This window comes from Cladophialophora carrionii (assembly GCF_000365165.1).
Source record: "Cladophialophora carrionii CBS 160.54 unplaced genomic scaffold supercont1.4, whole genome shotgun sequence".
Taxonomy (NCBI): Eukaryota; Fungi; Ascomycota; class Eurotiomycetes; order Chaetothyriales; family Herpotrichiellaceae; genus Cladophialophora; species Cladophialophora carrionii.
This window is the reverse complement of record NW_008481829.1, coordinates 904,315-924,976: the sequence shown is the minus strand read 5'-3', so window position 1 is coordinate 924,976 and position 20,662 is coordinate 904,315. Positions and strand designations below refer to the sequence as shown.

At 54.0% G+C, this 20,662-nt stretch overlaps 6 protein-coding genes across 6 annotated transcripts; 3 read left to right on the top strand and 3 right to left on the bottom strand.

The window, feature by feature from the left end:
- Nucleotides 1-1,077: 1,077 nt before the first annotated feature.
- G647_05004 (uncharacterized protein) lies at nt 1,078-2,992 on the bottom strand (the record flags this gene model as incomplete). Its single annotated transcript, XM_008729340.1, has 3 exons — nt 1,078-2,378; nt 2,442-2,736; nt 2,810-2,992. 3 exons carry the CDS (start codon nt 2,990-2,992, stop codon nt 1,078-1,080), a joined length of 1,779 nt encoding a protein of 592 aa, XP_008727562.1.
- A 3,119-nt stretch (nt 2,993-6,111) lies between these two features.
- Nucleotides 6,112-6,990, top strand: G647_05003 (uncharacterized protein; the record flags this gene model as incomplete). Its single annotated transcript, XM_008729339.1, has 1 exon — nt 6,112-6,990. One exon carries the CDS (start codon nt 6,112-6,114, stop codon nt 6,988-6,990), a length of 879 nt encoding a protein of 292 aa, XP_008727561.1.
- Nucleotides 6,991-10,345: 3,355 nt separating this feature from the next.
- Nucleotides 10,346-10,644, bottom strand: G647_05002 (40S ribosomal protein S30; the record flags this gene model as incomplete). The annotated part of the gene is made up of 2 exons (XM_008729338.1): nt 10,346-10,456; nt 10,585-10,644. 2 exons carry the CDS (start codon nt 10,642-10,644, stop codon nt 10,346-10,348), a joined length of 171 nt encoding a protein of 56 aa, XP_008727560.1.
- A 364-nt stretch (nt 10,645-11,008) lies between these two features.
- Nucleotides 11,009-12,800, bottom strand: G647_05001 (uncharacterized protein; the record flags this gene model as incomplete). The annotated part of the gene is made up of 2 exons (XM_008729337.1): nt 11,009-12,732; nt 12,785-12,800. 2 exons carry the CDS (start codon nt 12,798-12,800, stop codon nt 11,009-11,011), a joined length of 1,740 nt encoding a protein of 579 aa, XP_008727559.1.
- Nucleotides 12,801-13,371: 571 nt separating this feature from the next.
- On the top strand, nt 13,372-14,086 carry G647_05000 (uncharacterized protein; the record flags this gene model as incomplete). The annotated part of the gene is made up of 5 exons (XM_008729336.1): nt 13,372-13,386; nt 13,433-13,759; nt 13,808-13,933; nt 13,985-14,029; nt 14,078-14,086. 5 exons carry the CDS (start codon nt 13,372-13,374, stop codon nt 14,084-14,086), a joined length of 522 nt encoding a protein of 173 aa, XP_008727558.1.
- Nucleotides 14,087-15,779: 1,693 nt separating this feature from the next.
- G647_04999 (uncharacterized protein) lies at nt 15,780-18,830 on the top strand (the record flags this gene model as incomplete). Its single annotated transcript, XM_008729335.1, has 3 exons — nt 15,780-16,187; nt 16,249-16,311; nt 16,362-18,830. The coding sequence occupies 3 exons, from the start codon at nt 15,780-15,782 to the stop codon at nt 18,828-18,830; spliced, it is 2,940 nt and encodes a 979-aa protein (XP_008727557.1).
- Between the last annotated feature and the right edge of the window lie 1,832 nt (nt 18,831-20,662).

Here is a 20,662-nt window from a genome sequence, read left to right as displayed (position 1 = left end):
CAGCTACTGTGACGATGACTTTCCACGTCTATAATGTCTCAGAGAACCTCTGAACATGTCAAACTTGCTGATGCTTCAAACCCTCTTCCAGACCAGACTAGCCCGACCTCGAAAGTCATAGAGAATCCATGAGATGCGCCATGCTCAACAACTTTACCGAGACGGCGCGATTTTTACCGTGACTCCCACCGGGACTGTCTCAGCCGCATAACGACATCTATACCGTCGTCGGTCTGAATATTACTCCGCCCGGCCCGCTCAGGGCAATCTCATGTCCCGGCTCTCCGGACCCCGTGGTCTTTTCTACAATGCCGACCCATTGGTTTCGGAGCTTCGGGCTCAATTTTGATTAATTAGGGCTGGCTGAGAAGAGGTCCTGAAGGAAATACGTCGCAGATGCGAGTGTGAGCCTCGGCATACAGTAGCATAAAATACAAGTTCGGGCCCAGACGCCGACTCAGATACATATCCTACTACCTACCTAAGTAACATTTGCATATGTATTTTACACAGTACGGAGTATATGAGTGCTGCTTTCTGAGGTTACTTTATTTCTTCAACCGGATCCATCTGTCTTGCTACGAATACCTAATGGTCAGTCTGTCGCATCCTTGTCTACTGTAATTAATTACTGTAATTACTTACCTTTTCACCTTTCCTCACTGCGCCATGTGTCCTACATAGAGCTACTTGTCCGGATACCACGTCCTCCCGCTATCATCCCAACTCAATGTCGTCCTGCGAGTGCGGAACTACTGCAAAATCGCGTCGTGTAGGAGGCAGGCAATACTCTACCGGCGAGTTGGAACATGACAAAGGCATCCATCAGGCAGTCCGCAGTCCGGCAGTCCGGCAGTCAAGGTGCGTTCTGGTCTGGATCTGGACCTGGATCTTTATCTTCGCCTGTACTGTACCAAATACTGCACATGTCTGAACATACTCGGACTGGAGAGCGTATCTAGGAACAACGGGAGAAGACATACTTGGGATTATGTGCCTTCATTCTGTTCGATGGAAACTATCGACTTTGCTATATACGACGGCCACTTCGCTCCGCTCAGCTCAGTTCCGCCCCGCTTAATGCATAACCACGGCAACATGATCATCCATGTACTTGTTGATGTTGCCCAGGAAGACACTGGCCAGGATGGAGATGCCTCCAAAGGCAATACTGGTCAGGTACACGTACTTGTACGACTTGGCGTAGGCGATCTGCCCGGCCAGCACCACCATGTCGTACGCCGTGTCGTTGCCCTCGATGCCGGGGATGGTCCTCAACAGCGGCAGAAGCGAGGCGGCCGTGTATTCGATCGCCTCGGTGATGTACGTGACGTTGGTGATGTTGAGCTGCACGGCCATGGTGCCGCCGATGTATTTGGTGGCGTTGGGCACAAATTTGTTGACAAACACGTTATAGTAGACCGTGTAGCCGATGCAGCCGCCGATGACGCGGATGGACAGCGTCAGCGCCGCGACCGTGGCGATGATGTCGTCGGGACAGATGATCGTCGTCATGATGGACGCGGGGACGACGATGCCGCCGATCCCCAGGCCCCCGAGTATCAACAGTCCCCAGAGCGTGGAGAGGTTGTGGCGGTCTGCGACGGCGAGCGCGCCGCAGCCCGCAGTCATGAGCACCGAGGAGATGATCATCAACTCGCGGTTGTGGCCGCGGAAGACGGACAAGAGCCAGAGCACGACGCATGCGCCCGTGAGGATGCTGAAGCCGATGGGGATGCCGCGGACGCCGACGCCGATGGGATCGTGGCCATACACGTTGAACGCCTGGGTCGGCCAGAACATGATGACGGAGAAGAAGTTTGCGCCGGAAATCGCCGTGATGATCAACGTCAAGGTGAGGATCCTGGCTTCCTTCTTCATCCTCGAGGGGAACATGGGGAACTTTGCGAATTTGATTTCCCATATGGGGAAGGCAACGAGGAGCAGCAGGGCGCCGATCAACAAAGGGGCCAGCACGTGGGCCGAACGCCATGGGTACTGGTATCCGCCCCACTGCAGACCGGCGAGGAAGAGGATCATGCCGCTGATTGAGAGCGCGCCGCCCACGAAATCGATCTCCCCAATGATCTCTTTCTTGGTGAGACCGCGCGAGTTGGGTCGAGGCGGGGGGAAGTAGAAGATCAGAGTCCCGACAAATCCGATGCACGCCCACAGCCCGGAGAAGAGGCCGATGTACCGCCAGCTGGAATAGTAGGCGATCAGTTGACCCCACAAAACGGACGGGCAGAATGGGATGATGGTGAAAACGAGGATGGCCACGTATTTGCCGCGCTTTCTCGTCGGTGCAAGTTCGGCCGTGACGGCGAGGGAAGTCAGTTCGCAAATGCCGGCGCCCACGCCTGAGAAAGTCATGCCCACTGGAGCACAGAAGAGTCAGCAAATCTGGAGCGAGAGAGAGAATAAGATGGGATCCCCCTTACCGATGAACACGTTCATGTTCTTCGCCACACTACAGATAATCATGGCAATGACGAGCAAGCCAGAACCACCGAGTGCCACCCATCGTCTGCCGATGAGGTCTGAGATGGACCCGACAAAAGGACAGATGGCGGCCAGTGCCAGAAGGTAAGCCAGGACAAACCAGATCCATCGATCAACGCCGCCAATGTCGGAATATATATAAGGCGGCACGCCTCCGAAGAGATAGACAGGGATCTGAGAACCGGTCCACAAGAATGCCATGGCGACCAAGCTGAGTGCTCTATGCACCGTCATCTATACACGACGAAGGTCAGTCACGGCCGGTATGTCTCCTGTATGAGGCGGGCGGGACATCGGGCGGACTTACAGGCGGTTCATGGTCGTGGTCCTCATCGTCGCCATATGTTCGCAGGCCATCTTTCTCGTAGTAGCCGGGATGACCTGGAACCCGCTCATTGGTGTGGACTTGTTCGACATGGTGGGATGGATCTTTTTCGAGCGTAGGTGAGTGCGCCACATTGTCGCTGGAGCTATCTTCTTGTGCAGTCATGATGGGTTCAAAGCAGGGCGAGCACGGGAAGAAGGGCACGGGCACGAGTCAATGCGATAGGAGACCGCAAGGGTCAGTGGGAAAAGCAGCAATGTCTGGACGGCGGGTGGGCAAGAAAAGAGTTGAAGGGGAAAAGAGCGACTGAAGTATGTCTGGAGTGGAGGGACATGAGTCGGTACGGTCGCGTCGTACTTGGGTTGGCAAGTAGCACCAACCCTCTTTTCGTCGACATGGCGATGGATTGAGCTTGTGGCGACAAGCGAAACAGAGGTCGAGACCCATGCAGAACGGAGGATGAACAACAACAACATGGGGTAGATGCTTTGGCTCCAGAGCCAGTCTTTGAGCTACGGCGTTAACCCACCGGCAGCGAGGGCTTGTCGCGACGCTAAGGGATATGGATGCGTGGAGGTCGATCGAAAGCAGTAATTGGCAGTTACACAGTATCTGCACAAGGAGCAGATTTCCAGCCGGAGACGTGGACTGATTTGATCGCATGGCTTAGCGTCTTGGACAGTGGGTGGCGGCAATGATGATTTCGGTTCCGACACAAGACTGGCTGGATTGGAGTGGGCAGGGCCATTGCCGCCACGTTATATGCTGGGGCGGAGGCGAGACGAGGGTTGGGAAGCAGAGAGAGGGATCTGGAAAAGTGTCACCGTTAGTCAGGGAGAGTCAATTACTGCGAGACTAGCAGTAGCCTGGCTGCGCCGTGAGGTTGGGTACTGTAATGGCATTATGGCGGTCGGCGTCGATATCCCGATGCTGGCGGAGAACGACTGTTGGTCCTGTGTACCCCAGTACGGCATCTGGACAAAACGTTCATCTTGGACCCAGTAGAGTCCCCGAGTTCTTGGGACCTATTCAGATCGAGTAATGGCTTTGTCCACGCCACCGCTGGGTGACCGCCCGAGCGCGCCGATGGTGCGATTGTCTCAGCTTGCTCCTCGGTGCAGTCGTATCTCTGTGGGCACAAGCAATCAACTGCTGATGCCGCCGTCGGTCCTGCATCATGGGCGCAGGGAGAATTAAGAACTTGTGAATCGATTAAGAGGCCTAGAGCAAGAATTGAAGCTTGAAAGACAAGCGCATGAAAGCATTGCAGCTACTGTAAGCATAACCAGCGAAGCGAAGTCAAGAGAAGTGGAGCTTGCGAGGGAAAGATGAACCTGGGGTTTGGGGGCGAGACGCTCTCCAGGGGAGGCTAAAGTGCGGGGTTGGGGGCTTCTGGGCACGTGGGCACTCTCCCAGAAGCCTGGGGAGCCCGGGGAGCCCGGGGAGTGGTGGGCCTTTGACTTTGGGCGTCGCATGCCGAGATCACCAGTTGCAACCCACCGAATTACTGTACTCTATACATTGACTGGCTACAGCCGAGCAGCATCTTTGTGCCCAGCATCACAAGCGGATCATACGATGGTGGTACTACTCCCTACTCAGTAGATGACCCGGTGCACAGACTGTTTTGGAACTGAAGCCGCGGAAGTCCCTCGAACAACCCACTCTCTCCGCAATCTCAACGCTGCGTTCGTCCCCACGATCTGGAGTAGTGCGAAACCTCGTCTCTGGTTCCCGCAGCTAACCTCGGACACAGTCGTCTGCCCTAATGACCCTCGAAGACGCCACGATTTTCTCTCGTCCATGCCATTGGCGAAGTCAAGCGCATGAGGTGTGCGGTGAGGTGAAGGAACGATACTGCTGCCCGCAAAGGGATGGATGAGCTTCCTCCTCCCAGCCTCCGAAGAGTAGATTGCGGTGACAAGTTTCCTGGAGCTGCGCCATCGCAGATGGGCGGAGCTGAGGTTTAGCTTTGGCAATTCCATCAAGCATGATGGCCATCGCTGAAGCCTCGGCCACAGTCATACTTCCCTTCTCGACTTCAGCTTGGCTGCTCGACAAACCGACTGATGACTGATGACTGGCCCGAATGCAGATAACACCTGCTGCAAAGCTTCTGCAAGTCTACCCTTCCGACTAGGCCGTAACAGCGCCACTCCTCCGATGTCAAGAGTGCGTCCCGAATCAAGTTGGAGGCTCTTGGAATTCCCCGTCCACGAACAAGAACACCATCGGGGGGGAGGGGGGGGGCATATGGAAATAGAAAAGCCGGAACTGTCCAGCCCGATGATCCATCGAGAGAGTAGGGATCACGCGGATACTGTTGCCGTGGTACCGCTGATGTGCTTTGTTTGTCAGGATTCAGGATGACGGTAGTTGGACCGTCGTGGCGGCTCTGAAATTGAGTGTTCCGTATTCAGAACTGGACTGAAGCGCAACTTCGAATTGCTCCTTGACATGACCTGTCGGCAGTTTGGTAAACTGGAACTACTTGTGGAGCAAAACGTGATCGTCTCGATCGAACATGTCGACGGTATTTAACTGTCGTCGGGAGGAATCAGTGCTATCAGCCGTCCGCTGGACCGTGTTTCCTGAACGTCCGTCGCCTCCAAGTGTCAGTATCGTTCCCTCAACTTCCTGGCAGAGTTGAGGTCCGCTAGTGAGAGATTTGCGACAAGTTCGAGGTCCCCTACGACGCAGTCCACGAAAGTCCCTTACCTATCTCTATCGGCGCGCAACCTCTGATACATCGTCTCCTGAGACATCGGACATTTAATCCAGTACGTAGGCATCTGTGTCGCCTACCTGACCCTGTTAAGTCCACTATGCTCCTGCGGACAGGACCTAATAAGTCACCCATACTCGTAGCCTCGCGAGCCTTGTCATGTCCCTAACTACGGCTGACTAAGCTCAAGAGACTAACCTTTTTGGGTGCCTCGTGGTGCCGGTTGCGGACCGGACAAAACATCAGTTAACTACCAAGATAATTATTGTTTTGCGAGCTGGTTTGGGAGTCAACCAAAAGCTGCTTAGATTGTTCATTCTCATCCTATCCTCCTACTTCCAGACTTGGTCCTTGACACGCTTCCCGCGGGCGGAAGCTCGCTAGGTGCTCTTCTATGCAGGCGCTCAGACCTACGCTGTCTCGACAAGCTCGACGAGCAGCTGCTGTCGCTCCAGTAATAAGGCCGCTGCGACCAGCTTCAGCCTCTGGGCTCCTTCGAGCTCGATATCAGCATGGCCAACATGGCCCCCACAAGGAGTATTTTCAGACACCTGGCCAAATGCCTGCGCCCGATACGACCCCCTACGTGCACGGCCAACAGTTCGGAGCTCCAGTCCATACAGTCCCCCCGGCGCCTGGCGCAGGCGGCCGCTCGCTCTTCGTACGCTTCACACGCTCTGTCTTCTGGGCGATTCTCTTCAGCTCCCTCGGCGTCGTGGCAGGCACAGCATTGATAACATGGGAATACCTACAGCCGCCGTTTGAGCCAGGTTCAGAGATGGAGCGGGATCTTCTGGACGAAATCATGGATGCGGTGGAGTTACACCCTCTGGTCGACTCCCTACGCCAGGCGAACTGGATCGAAGACAACTACTACGCGGGTCACGCCGACTCAATAGGCACAGGGGGAATGCACCTCGTGGCAGAGAAACTGCAAGGCACACAGGGTATCACCATGAGAACCTTCAAACACCCTACACAAGAGTTCACCATGATGGTGGCATTCTTGGGCTTCGGCGTGGAAGGCTGGCCGGACGTGATCCACGGCGGAATCATCACGACTCTTATCCAAGAGGGCATCGACCGCCAGATCCACAATTTCTACGAAAAGTACGGCAATCAGCACGCGCAGGCCATTTCGGTCGATTTCAAGAGGCGGATGAGGCCCGGAGAGGTGTATGCGGTGATTGTGCCGCCGGCGCAAGTGGAGATGAATCCGCCACAGCCGGAAGTAATGCATTTGCAGATGATGCCGATGGTGGTCAGGATTGAGGCGCCGCCCAGAATCACTCCCGAGGCGCTAACGATCGAATTGCCGAGTATGGAGGAGCTGCATGCCGTTGCAAACGTGCAGGTGAGGTTGGTACAGGATGTCACTCCGGAGAGGATGGCCGAGCTTGAGGCAGGCTTCGCAAGCCAGAAGATCGAGGACAAATAAGTCAGCCCCAGCACTCGTGCATCCAGGCAACTCAAGGCGGAAATTTCTCTGGCCTCGTTTTGAGTGTGATGACCACTCCGGAAGGACTGCCAACGACAACAGGACAGAGGTCGGGATGATTGCTGCACAGGTAATGCCCTCTTCATAGGACGTTTCGTCCGATTTTAGCTTATCCACCACACAGGAACAGCGTTTCGCGCGAAGCACCGACTCGGGCCAGGCAATTGAGCACTCTACTGTTCCGGCAGTAATCGGATCAAGAGCCGCGTGATATGTCGGTGCTTCCGCCTGCCGAACGTGCACGATGTCGGATCCCGTCCATCCCGGTGCTACCGTGTAGTTGCGAGTCCATCACAAGCTTCCCATCTCGGCCATCTCCCGTATCATCATTAGTTTCCGATGGGTTACGGCAGACGCAGGTGCAAGGGTCGAGTCGACTGCATCGACACGTGGGTGCTGGCTCCCTGGACCTTTGACGGTGGATCCAGAAACGTGGCCACCATCCCCCAGCCCCCAGCCATCCCGTTAGAGTTGCTCCTTCACGCGGGGTAGTCAGGCGCTAGTGGCATCTTTTTCGACGAAAGGGCATGGCCAGAACATTGGCTACTCTCCGTCGTGCAACAATCGAGGGCACGAAGGATTTCGCCGAAGTGGCTAGTCGGCGCTGCGAGCGTCAACGTGCATGACAGCTACCAAGGAACAACGACTCCAGTACTTCCTCTCCCAGATTTCGTGGCCGAGAACGACGAGAAGGCGTCCCTTTATTCGCACAAACACCGAGCTTCGGCTAACATTTGGTCGCCGTCCGCAAACCTTGGAGAAAGGAGGAACCCCGTACGACTGAGACGTGCGGAATGTGTATGCTTGTGCTTATCCCGCCCAACAGCTGGAGCATCGTACATCAGGGGATGGAGCGATCTGTATGCACAAAAACACGAACACGAATTAAGCATATCACGCTGCTTACAGGCACGGAATTCTCAAGACGTCGCTGGGGAAAGGTCTGCGATCACCTTTCGACGCGCGGTCGAATCGCTTCGCGATGCTCTCGTTGTTGCCTTTTCAGGTAGATATTGATGATTCAACCAAATCCAAATGTCTTGCAACGGGTTATCCCTAAAACTTTTCAGAGTTAGAGGCAGTATTCAAGTCTGATCCCGATGAACCACTGGCTGATGCCTTCAGAACACCCGTCTGGAACAAAATCGCAAGGGTCCAATCCCACGTTTCAGCCATGTCGACCTGACATTCAACTGTAAAAGCTAGATCTGCGGTGTGCATTTTGTGCCTGCCGGGCATCGCAGTTCTGACCACTTTGATAGCCCGCAAGTCTCTAGAAAGATCAAGGAGGCGCCACGATCTGTCCATGTGGAAACAGCCGTTGCGAGCCTGCTGCAGAGTCTGGAGGTTCCGCAGAGAGGTCGCGGGAAGAGCTGAACATGGGACCCGGACTCGTACAGTCAGTCAGTTGGTAATTAGCTGATCTTGTCGTGTGGCTGCAGCAGATTTCAAGCATTCTCACCCTCTGTGAATTTACATTGCTGGATGTAAATCGCGGAGAAGCATGCAGTGGGAATGTCACGCGAGCTAGAAGGATTGCATGCGTTTCCGAGGCTCTACTGGGTAATGCACACAGATTGGGCTGAGTTGTTTGCTTACCTTCCCGATTCTGTCCTGTCTGTGCTGGGCGAGGGGCGTACGATGTGGGAAGGCGTGCCAGTGATGCATGGATACATCTTACGATTCACAACGATCGAGAAGCCCGGGGGTCTTTTGGTGTACAGTATCACCCCCCTTGAGTCGACTTGATTTCGCCATCCTTCCGACCACGCCACAAACGTGAGGTGAGACGTGAGAAGACAGCCGAGACGCTCTTCTCTGCTCTGAATGTCCTGCAGCGTGATCTTCGGGAGAGACCCAGTCGATGCGATCTGCGTTCTCATTTGGCCTGCCGCTAGACTCTGCGCTCACGGGAGGACGTTCACGACCACCTGCCCAGATCTTTCAGAATCAGAGTATCCGCTCTGATATAGCGCGCGGTTTAGATATCGACCAGTCTGAAATGGACCTCATCCACTATTGACTGTGTTATCCACCTCGAGACTCGGTGGGACAAGCGAACGACATCCATTGTAACAGATTCGAGCACGTACTGTTAAGCTCCTTTCGCGGTTCCACTAGTCGAGAGCTGAGCTCGGCATCATGGAGCAGGACGAGGATATGAACACAAGAAGTTCTTCTGAAGTTCTTCTGTTGAACCTACCGTGTCCGCCAGAAAACCCCCTCCCGTGTCGACGAAATAGGTCGGGCCAACTTTATACTCTTATACTGTATGCTCGATCCGGATACAGGGCACTGGGCCATTGTTGGTATCGACACACCTACTCGAGAGTGATGAGGTGTGTAAGCACCGCGCTCTCGGGCTTATGCTTCTCGCAGTGAATCTCGGAAGGTGGGCGTGGGTTCAAGAGAAGGAAAAACCATACCGTACATGAGATTGAGACACTCACTATCATCGTCGTCTCGTATTCTGCCCGCTCCGTCCACTTCGTTCCAGGTAGTTACCTAGGTATAGTATCCAGCAGGATGGTTCCGAGGATATGGACATGTATGTATGGCATTTAAAATCTACTTGGCCTAGTTTGCCGCCCCCGTCGACGTAGGTGTGGCGAGACGTGTCGCCAAGACAGGGTCTACGATATGATCGCGATATTGCAAGCGCAGAAAGGCTCACGAGCGAGGGACAACAGACGCTGCTGGGGTTCCGACCAGTGAAGGAATTAGAAAGCGGGACGGAACTACAGTCTGTGTCGAGCAGACCCAGCCAGCGGAGTCGTCTTCTATGCCTCTCATGAGACGAGTAACTAAGAGGGTAAGCGGTTCCTCGTAAAGCAAGCGATGGATCGACTGGGACGAGATTAGATTTGTGGACAAGCCATTCGTGATTTTGGTCTGGCAAGCACGGTATGCTCCTTCAAGAACGCCTTTTCCCAAGCATCAGCGCAGCTGGAGCCGCGCATCCTATCTTCAAGCTCGGGGTGATGCCTGTGCCCGGCTCTAAGGAATCCATGCTTCAATCCACATCCCATGCATGCATTTCGAAGCTGTACGATGCTAACGACATGCTGCCGCTGCCGCCGCCGGCGACCGCCCGCTCCGAAGTCAGTATCGTGTCGCTTCTGCTCTTTACATTGCAGGTTTGTCGACCCATGTCGCACCGATACCACCACTACCACCACTACCGCGAAACATAAACAGAGATTTTATGACGTCGGGTTGGGGTTCATCTGGAATGTGTAAGCTTCGCTCATGGACTGCGGGCCTCGCGTCCCTCCGGCCCCCTGGATGTGTGTGTTCATACCTTTCTCTTGCCACCGGTCATTGTGACGTTGACGAATCGTCGAGTATACGTTATTCTCTTCTTCGCACGGCCCTTGGGCGTCTTCTTCTTCTCTTGAGGTTCGACCTGATGGGGAAGTTATAGTGAGTGAATGTTTGTGCGAAGATTTGGTTGGGTATTGATGATCGAGGACAGGGAAATCGATTCGTGTGGCGCTGCGATACAGTTGGCATGGAAAGGTGCGCTCAACTCACCTTGGGGGTCTGAGACTTGACCTTGCCGGCACGGGCGAGGGATCCGTGAACTTTACCCATGATTGCGAGTCGATTTCAGTCGATTTGGAGATGGATGGTCGAGATCGAATACCAAGCGCGAATATGTAGTCGACGAAGTGATGGTGAGGTGAGGTCTTGGGGTGATGGATTTTGTCGGTGGGCTGCCAAGAGAGCGGCACAAGTGTCTGCAATCCTCCGTATCTACTGCTGTGTAATCACGTGATATGTTTTCACTTTGCCAGTCTCGGTAAGTGGCTAGCTTCGTACGCAGAATGTCAGGTGGGGAGTTTTCCAGAATCATCGTTCATCAGTGTTGCTCGCGCCGCTATCTATGTCTATCTAGGTCCTTCCTGCTGTGATCGCTCCCCATGCATAGCCAGAAAGTAGAATAGCGCGTTGGCAATTACTCATCGATTTCGTCCTTGGTGGGCAGGTCAATGGCACGATAGAGCAGAATCAAGGCAGAAGCACTCTCGCCACCACCCGCAAGAGTCATAATCCTCTCTGCGTCCACCTCACTGACCTTGTCATCGTTGAACCACCACCACTTGCCATCTTCCTCTTTGCGCTTGCCGCCCGGCGCCTTGGGATCATCGACCAGCCGACCCTGCTTCTTCACAAAACTCGTGTAGTGGCCACTGTCAGCGCTTGCACCCTGGTGAGTGATGACTCCTCTGAGCTCATACAAGCCCGACTTGTTTGCTCCCTCGTCAGCTGCGAGCTCGGGGTCGATCACTTCGAACAGTTCCTTCTTGGCTTGTTTGATTGATGCTGCGCGTTCGGCCTCATACTCGGCGTCCGTTTTGTAGACATCCATTTCGCCACCCTCTGGCTCCTTGCTCTTCGAGTCCTTTTTCTCCTTATGCTCCCTTAGCTTGGCAATGGGGGCAGCCTCGGCAGCCTTTAATGCTTCGTCATGTGCACGGTCCGCTTCTTGCTTGTGGGCAAGTTTTTGTCTCTTTCTAGCCCGCTCAACGTCCACTTCATCCTTACGGATATTGCGAACCTTGTCGCGGACTGGAATCAGTCGCTTCCTCAAGTCGTCAGTACAGAACTCGACCACGTCCAGCTCCTCCGGAAAGGTGACCTTGCGCATGATCTTCGTTTTCTTCTGGATGTCTTTCCTCCAGTAGAATCGAACGAAGTGCACCGTCAGGTATTGAGGTAGTCGAGATATCCGCGATGTCTTCACGTACGTTGCGTCACGATCGAGGGTTGGGGAACGCTTTTCAATCTCCTCGGTCAGACCAGCGAGGATTCCATCTCGAAGGTGGTTGATTGTCTGATCAATATGGCAGTCCAGCTTCAAAAAGGTGTCGTCGGACTCGACCGTAGGTTCGTTGTCTCCCACCTCGGCAGGTGGAGCAAGGGAGGAATGGACTGATCCAGCCATGTAGCGATCTATGAAGGTAATGGCTTTCTGATCTTGTGTATGTCCATCTGTGATCTTGAGCTTTCCCCGTAACTGGTGGACTATCTGTGACCAAGCCTCTTCCGCGTCCTGCTGAGCATAACCATGGCCGTTCTTTGCCTTCTGAGCGAACTGAGGATAGATGGCCCGCAGAGAATTGAGGAACATCAGGGGCGGTAACCCTTCTTGCGTTTCAGACATCTGCTTGTAGAGGTCGCGCAGTTGGGCGGTCAAGTCGTTACTAGCGCCGAGCCCGCTGAGCCCGTGGCGACTCAAATCTTGCAGACTGCCAGTAGACGATTCGGCCTTGTAGATTTTGAGGGTGTCTTGCATCTCGGGGATGCTGCGAAGGACTTGGAGAGTAGAATTCAGGTAGCAGGTGTTTCCCAGGTTCTGGAGGCCGGCCGGAGTAGCACCTTCTTGAGCGGCGGCTTCGGCTTCGGTCATGTCCTCAGCGAACTTGATCTTCTCGGTAGGCGGCGCGATCAGTGCGCTACCCTCGCCAGACGCAGTACCGAGCATGGTGAAGATCTGACCGGGTTTTGCATTGAGCTTGGACAAATCGGTGTCATCTTTCAGCTTGCCACCTTTGATGAGGAGAGATTGACGGTCGGGTTCGACGCCCGTCAAAGAGAATAGCTGGAACTTGAGGACTTCGCCGGTCGCGGAGGGGTCAAGATCGACATCGTACTTTTTGCCCTGGTGCTTGACAACAACTAGGGGCAGGTTAGATTTGGTCTTTGATCGCGGCTGTCTGTGGCCACTTACTGGGAATGGTCGCCATGGTGTCAGCCTGAGTCTGCGGAGAAGACACGAACCAGCAGGTCAAGATGTAAATGCAGAAAGGCAGACGATGGTGAGCACGAGCAGTGAAAATAAATGCGGTGATTTGAAATTGGATCTAGAAAGGCGGCGAAATACTCGTACAGTATGCAAGGCTCTGGACCGCCAGGCACAGAAACAGCACGTCACCGGCCGCTGCAATCGCTGCTGGGCGACTGCTGGGCGACTGATGGGCGACAGCCTCTCCCGCTTCCCCACCATCGTGGTCTCTAACTCAATCGAGTCGCCAAGCTGTGGCAGCCACAGGTGAGCATAGGGACGCCCAAACACATCTCCGCGTGCCTGCGGATGACGGATCTTGCGGACCGCTGTATACTTCCCCTCCAACTGTGGTCTTCCTCAATTTTGGAACCGTGTTCAACTTAATACAGTAGACCTGCCAATTGCTCTCGCGAGTAAGACAACGAGACAACACCCCTCCACGTTGAGGTCCTTTGTCTCCCAGATCACCATCAATGCGTCGTTAAAACACGTCCATCTCCCACAGACTTCTTGAGTGAGCGCACTTGAAAATGGTAGGCCTTCTGGTGAAACCCTCTCCGTCGTCGAGAATGTCGCTGACGCTCCACGCAGTCCCAATCGTTGCGCCCCTATCTTCAATGCGTCCGTTCCTCGCTGACCGCCGCTCTTTCACTTTCGAACTTCGCCTCTCAAGCGTCAGAAAGACATAATGTCCCGGAGATCGAGGCACAAAGCTCCCCAGAAGTCTTATTGAACCCACTCACCGTCGCTCGCAACGAGAATGAGAAAGTCTTCATCGAACCCAGTGTCAACAGCGTGCGCGTCAGCATAAGAATAAAGCAGGCTGATGAGATTGAGAACATCCTTGTCCACAAGTTCACCCGGTTCCTCACTCAGCGTGCGGAATCCTTCTTTATTCTGCGGCGCAAGCCGGTCAAGGTCAGTAGCGACGGTTTTCTTGCGGCTCAAATCCGCTAACAGCGAAAGGGATACGACATATCTTTCCTGATCACCAATACTCATACCGAAGAAATGCTCAAGCATAAGTTGGTTGATTTCATCATTCAGTTCATGGAGGAGGTGGACAAGGAAATTTCGGAAATGAAGCTCTTCGTACGCTATCAGCCTCTCAATTGGATGCCGGTACACTAACACACTCATCAGCTCAACGCCCGAGCCAGATTTGTTGCTGAGTCATTCTTGACCCCGGTACGTCCTGGCGTCTTGTAGGTGCTTGTTGATGCTGACAAAGTGCAGTTTGACTAGATGTGGGCGAGAAGATACTTTGGCACAACGAGCTGTAACGAAATCAATGCAGCCATGTGGTTCCGACGCCCGCCACGGTATTCCAGCCCGCGGCACTGAATGAGCCGCTGAGCTCTCACAAGGCTGAATGCGCAAGGCTGCAAAGCGGAATACGGCCCCTGAGATCATGTGACATGTGCAACAGCACGCCTTCACGAGAAATGCAGGGCAGAAGCTATCAACGTGTGATGAGATCCTGACCACGATCGACCATGAATCCAAACAATTACCATGATTGAGACATGCCTGGTACCTCCTGTGTGGTACTAGCTACAATTGTTCACCTGAGAGCCATACTATTTCTTCCCACGACTGTCCAGACATGACCATATGTGACACTTTTGCTGACTGTGAACGACAGTCCTTGTGTGATATGTGTTTTTGTTGAGCACCTGGTTGATTTTCAATGTCTCCAAAGCGAAAGTTGGATTCCTGGACAAAAACAAAGTTCCCCTGGTCTCATGGATACGACCGGACCTCTGTCGATACACATTTCACAAGAACAATTTCTGCTAACTAGCGCGTGGCGGTCAGGACTTTGCCAAGGAACTTCTGCATTCAAGCAGCGACATTAAGGGTTAACAGGCAGGTGAGGTGAGAATAGGCACTTTCCCTTCTTTCAGAGCTTGGGATTGTGTCGCAGCCTTCGACTCGTTACCAAGTTTTGCGGAGCATCGAGAACTCCAGTGACATGTCAAGCTTGTGCCAGCAGATCTGAACTTTTGACTTGTGTTTCGACACTGCCTCTTCGTCGAAGGGTGAATAGTCAGTGGACGACGCGCTCCTCTCCTCCATCTCTTCGACCTCGTCGTCTCTCTTTCTTCTTCGTCTTCCCTCTCACCCTTCTTTCTCTTCATCTTTCCCCCACCCTTCTTTCTCTTCATCTTTTCTGGTATACCCTCCAAGATCGTCATCATGGACGGTCCTGGACAGTACCAGTCTGCTGACGGGAAAGACACACCCTGTTTCTCCTTCACTCAATCGTCACAACGTCCCCAAACACCTTCTGGGCATGGTCGGGTACCGCTCTTTCAGCCTTTCAATTTCTCAAGCATGGCACAGCAGACTCCTGTGACGCCTCAACGAGGAACAAATATCCCACCTCAGCAGCGTGGCGATTTTCACCCTCGGGTTATGAGAGGTCCATTGCCAGCAAACGAGCTCCCTGTCCTGGCTCTAGCTAACCCTTCAACCTCTGTGCCGGCCGGTCAGCCAATCGTGGGAAACCTGTACCACGGTCCAGTGACAATGGCACAAACAGAGGTGATGTTCGACCCAAGTACCCCTCCTCCTTTTGCCGATCGGGCGCAGATGCAAACCCCTCGACGACATGGTGTTCTGAAGATCACAAATGTAAGTCTGCTCTGCCGAATCCCCGTGAACCCGCCCCAAATCAGACTGTCGCACAATGTGCGTGTTCCTCACATATCCGTCATGTCGCTGTCTGTTCTGAACTCGAGCCACTCTGGGCAAATTCCCCAGATCGGCTGGGTTCAGAAAGTGTGCGATGTGGGATTTATTTCTTTCCACTAGACCTCCTATGTGGTTGCCGCGGCCTTGCTATTTTTTTCTCGTCCTCTTCAAGCAGTCGTGATAATGGAGCTGACACCATCTCAATCTCTCCCAGATCCCCTACACGATCAGCATCCCAGAGATGCACCAGTTCATCGGAAAGTACCTGCCTATGAGCCACTTGATCGATGCCCACATTCTCGGCTACCCCACGCACATCATCATGGAAAGATCAACGGGTAAAACCATGGATTGCTACATGGAAGTCAAGTCGCCTGAGATGGCTGCGGCAGACTGGGAACATGCCTTTGGAACGAAGCAGATGCGGATCCCCAAGATCGGCCAACGCAATGTTGAAGTCAGCCTTAGCAGTCAGGCAGAACTTATGAAGGACATTTTTCCCCGTGCGAAGTGCATCTTGTGGGATAACGATGGGAATGGCACTCCGAAGCTCATTCCAAACCGTGATGTGTACTCATCTGGCTTCAATGGCTTCATCACCACCGAGGAACTCACGTGTATGGCTCGCCATGCTGAGACGCCGCAACGTGTCAGTATTGGCCTTCCAAGTCTTGCATCTAACATTGAACTGACACAGTGTCCCCCTTTAGTCGCAGTTCGCTGCTCGAAGCATGCATCGTGCGTATGAGTGCATGATCTCCACGGCCTACAAGGTAAGCTCCTTCAGCACGCCAAGGCAAGATATCTTCTCATACGCTTGCAGTTTCCATGGTACGCTGCATCGCTGTACACAATGCGCCACGTCCTGGAGATCTTCAAGACATACAAGAAACAACTCGACACCCTGATCGGGAGACTGACTTCACCGGGCATGCAACGTGAAGTTGGCCTCGACAACAAACTGCTTATGGATTTGATCTTTGCTGGGCTCAACACTCCTGGATTCTCAGAACGTCAGAAAGGCCTCATTGCCGATACCTGCATCGTCCTTGGTACTGGCTTCCCAGTTTCCAAGCATGCGCGCACCTGGCCTTTTCAGACTCTTTCCGTTCATCCCCACCAGCTCTCGGATCAAGACGTCGCCATGTGGCTGGACGTTTTCGCTATTGGCGTGAACGTCATGGAAAACCAGGGTCGACCGTTCATTGGCATCTCTTCCTATCTTCGGGTCATTCGCGACAGCGATGGTCATGTCCTCTTCGTGCCGACCGAACAAGGCCTTGACTTGAAGAGAGCTCAGTTTGCCATCCTGGAGAAGAAAATGGTGCTCGATATAATGGATTACGGCTGGAATGTCTATCTCCCGCAGATGGGCATTGACCCCACGACCATCTTCGATTCCCCGACCACCCAGGCCATCAAGAACAGCTTGGCCGAAGACTCCGCTCCCTTCAATCCCGTTGCTTCTTCTGGCTCTACCGGCAATAGCACGACATTCGCGGAGACTGGCGCATACATCGTCGACGACAGTGGACATCGTGAGCCAGCCAGCAACAATGCTGCTTCTGACAATATTGAAGATGACTTTGAGTTTATTCAAGCCGGAGCCACGGGTGTGAGCAGCGACTCTTTCAGCGACCCTGAGCAAGCACTCGCTGCAATGCGGCAAGTCGTTGATCAAGTCCGTGAGGCTCCGCCGGCTGAGCAAGACGGCCATACCAACCTTGGTCGTGCCGACTTCAGCCCCGAAGCCAATGATCCTGGTCCCGGGCAGAACGAAATGGTCCCCAACAATGTCAGCAATGCTCCTGTAGCTCGCTATGTGCCGCCAGCTCGACGCACTAGCAGTTACGGCGCCCTTCTGCCTGCACCCCATCTGCCTGCACCCAACCTGGATCCAGAGTCTCCACCGTTTGAACCGACTCGTGCTTACCCACACCATCTTGGACATGCTCAATACCTGCCTGTGGCAACCGCTTTCGCCGGACCCGGCCTTGGTAACGGCGACTTTACGACATCTCCACCACGCATCAGCACTCGACGAGTTTCAAGCATCAACAGCAACAATGGTAGTGACAAGGGTAAGGGAAAAGAGCCAGCTCTGAGTGCTCCTGCTGCTGGTGTTCGTCTCCAACCTGCTCCGATCCTAGGACAACCCGCTTCAATCCTAGGACAGCCTGCTCCGATCCTAGGGCAACCCGCCACAATACTTGGTGCCACTTTCGGTTCCTCTGCTGGCCAGGGACATGCATTTCCACATGGTCAGATCCTGACTTATGGTCAACCGCGGGGCGTGACCAACCAGTACATCTATGGGTTGGCTGCTCACGCTGCACAGCGCCGTGGTATTGCAATGCGTGATCCCAACAATGGCAATGTTCTCAGCACCTTACGTCCAGCTGCTCCTATCGAACCCACCGCTGGTAATGTCACTGCAGGCATTGGCGGTGGATCGATCCTGCCAGGCACTGGTCTTCCTCTGTACCATCCACGCACTCGTCCCAGCAACTCTGTTGCCCCAAACCACGGCACGGACGGCACAGGTCGAACCTTTGACGACACACTGGACGATTGGTTCGAAGAAACCACCGATGAACCTACCCGCATGGCTATCCTCGCAGGCATGAACATGCGCACCGCCTCAGCGACTACTCTTGTTCCGCCGAGCACCCCTCCTCCAGCATATGCTATTCCCAACTCGCGCCTTCGACGTTCTCCGGGCCGTGAGCACCTGCACACCACGTACGAGTTCGACGAGGATCTGCACATGAGTCAGGCGGAGGGAATGCCATTCGGTCGCCTACCCCCTTCGATGCCTACCACTTCGGCTCCTCCCTTCGGCTCGTCGACCAGCACACCAAGCACACCAGCTGGCGGCCCCTTGCGCACTCCGATCCAGAACCTTCCTCGTACGCCGGTGGCCGGGCCATGCCGCAGCGCAGCTATCCCGGCAGATCCAGACAGCTCAGGCGGCGTGCGCTCCTCTCGCTCTCTCATCCGAGATAGCTGGACTATCAGGTCTCCTGCCGACAACGTCCGTGGCCGTCAGTTCGGGGTTATCGGTGATGGGTCGCCTCTGCGACGCAGCAATTCCAACATTGGTGGAAGAGCAGGTCCTCTGGCTGCTGCTACGGCTGCATCGTCTTCTGCTCCGGTGTCTTCACCGCCGTCGTTGCCGCAGCTCTACACGACCACGGAGACGACGGCGCAAGAACATGCACGTCGCGTCGCGATGCACCGTGAGCGCATGCTCCGTCAATACATCATTGACGAGGAGGAGGACAGTGATTGAGCCTGATGATTGAACGTGATGAGCGATGGCGACGGTGTTCCTGTTGCTGTCTTGGTCTCGGGTTTTGGATACCAACTCGGCTTGAACTCTAAGGATGATAAGGCGTTGGACACTTCAGAATGATCAGAGTGCTACGGGAGATGAAGCTGGCGGCCAGGCCGTCCTTCGATACGGTTTACGGGTGCTTGACGATGACACTCGTCACTGCATCACTGACTGCCTCACCAGTGGTTACCTATGCGCACAACCACGGCTGCAATTGTATTTATTAACCCCCATGGCATAGCATGGCAGTCAGGAACGGCAAGAAACTCCTCGAGAGTACGCCTAGCACGTCATCCAGACATAGCAGCGTGAGATGAGATGAACGGAAATGAACTGAAACGAAGAGAAAATGACCATTCCATTCAATTCAATTGAGTGGATTGGGTGGGACAGTCCTTTGGCCGTGGTTCTGCATTTTCGTGTGCGTGTGCATGTGCTTGTACCCTGCCTTCGTGATCGAGTCTAAAGCCCCTGAGGCGTCTGGAGCATGGCATTTCGTGATAGTCTCCTTGATCAATTGTCCCTATGCCTCTACATCTAGCTGCGCAGCAAGGCATTGTAGCACCATAGACACAATAGTCGACCTACGAAGTTACGGCGCGTAGTTATATCAGGGGCATGTACCTGTACTTGTCGACCCGCGTCTATGTAGAGCGCGCTACGTCCCTTACGAGGAAGTAAGTACAGTACAAAGTACGGAGTATACAGCTTTGGCACCCAACTCAACCCGACCCAAGCTGACCCGACACGATGCCAACAGCTCGGTCCTCCCTATGTATATGCACAGGACATACACAGTCTGCAGCACTGACCCAACACCACACCACATAGCTATGTACCCATTTTACTATATCCCTAACAGGCCACCTACCAACAGTACCTACCTGATTAACCGAGTTGACATGGACGTACAAGGAGAACACTGGGTCCGGCGTAGGACGTGCCGCCGTCTACTGTGTTCTCTATCTTGTGTCCTGTGTCCTGCGTCATGCGTCCTGTGTCCTGGATCGCCACGTACTGTGTACACATATATGCAGTGTGTCCTGAGTCCTTAGTCCTGTAGGCCACTTGTGTCCACACCGAGTACATGTCCAGGAGAGGCACATCGCAGCACTTTACTTGTCTACCTCCCTACCCACCTACTTTCCTACCTCCCTACCCACCTACTTTCCTACCTCCCTACCTACCTCCCTACCTACCTACCTACCTACCTACCCACCTACCTACCTGCCCACCCTACTTCCCTTTCTTCCACAGACACGCCAACAGCGAGGCAGATTCCACGACGGACCAACAGTGGCGGTAGATATATTAATGTGTATACGTATATGTGATGCGCGTGCGTACAAAGACAATCCAACAAGGGACAATATCCACCACCCGTACTCCGTACTTAGTGATATCCTGATATATGTACAATATACAGAGTACACCATCCTCAATGATCAAGGATACAAGCATCCATAAAGTCATACAAGGCACAATGCCCGCAATACCCGCAATAATCCTAGAGATATATATAGTCACGTACGGAATACATATATACACACATATCTACATACCTATCTTACTCCGTAAACACATCCGTCTTGTACACTCATGCCTCGTATGTACGTCCCCCTTTCTTACAGTACATCCGCACTGCACACGCACACGCACACGCACACGCACACTGGGTGACTGGGCCCTGACCCTGCAGCGGGACGTCGCGAGAGGCGAAAAAAAGGGGAAGCAAGGCAGAGGCGGGAAGCGGGAAGCGGGAACAGGCGCACACGCACCAAGCAAAA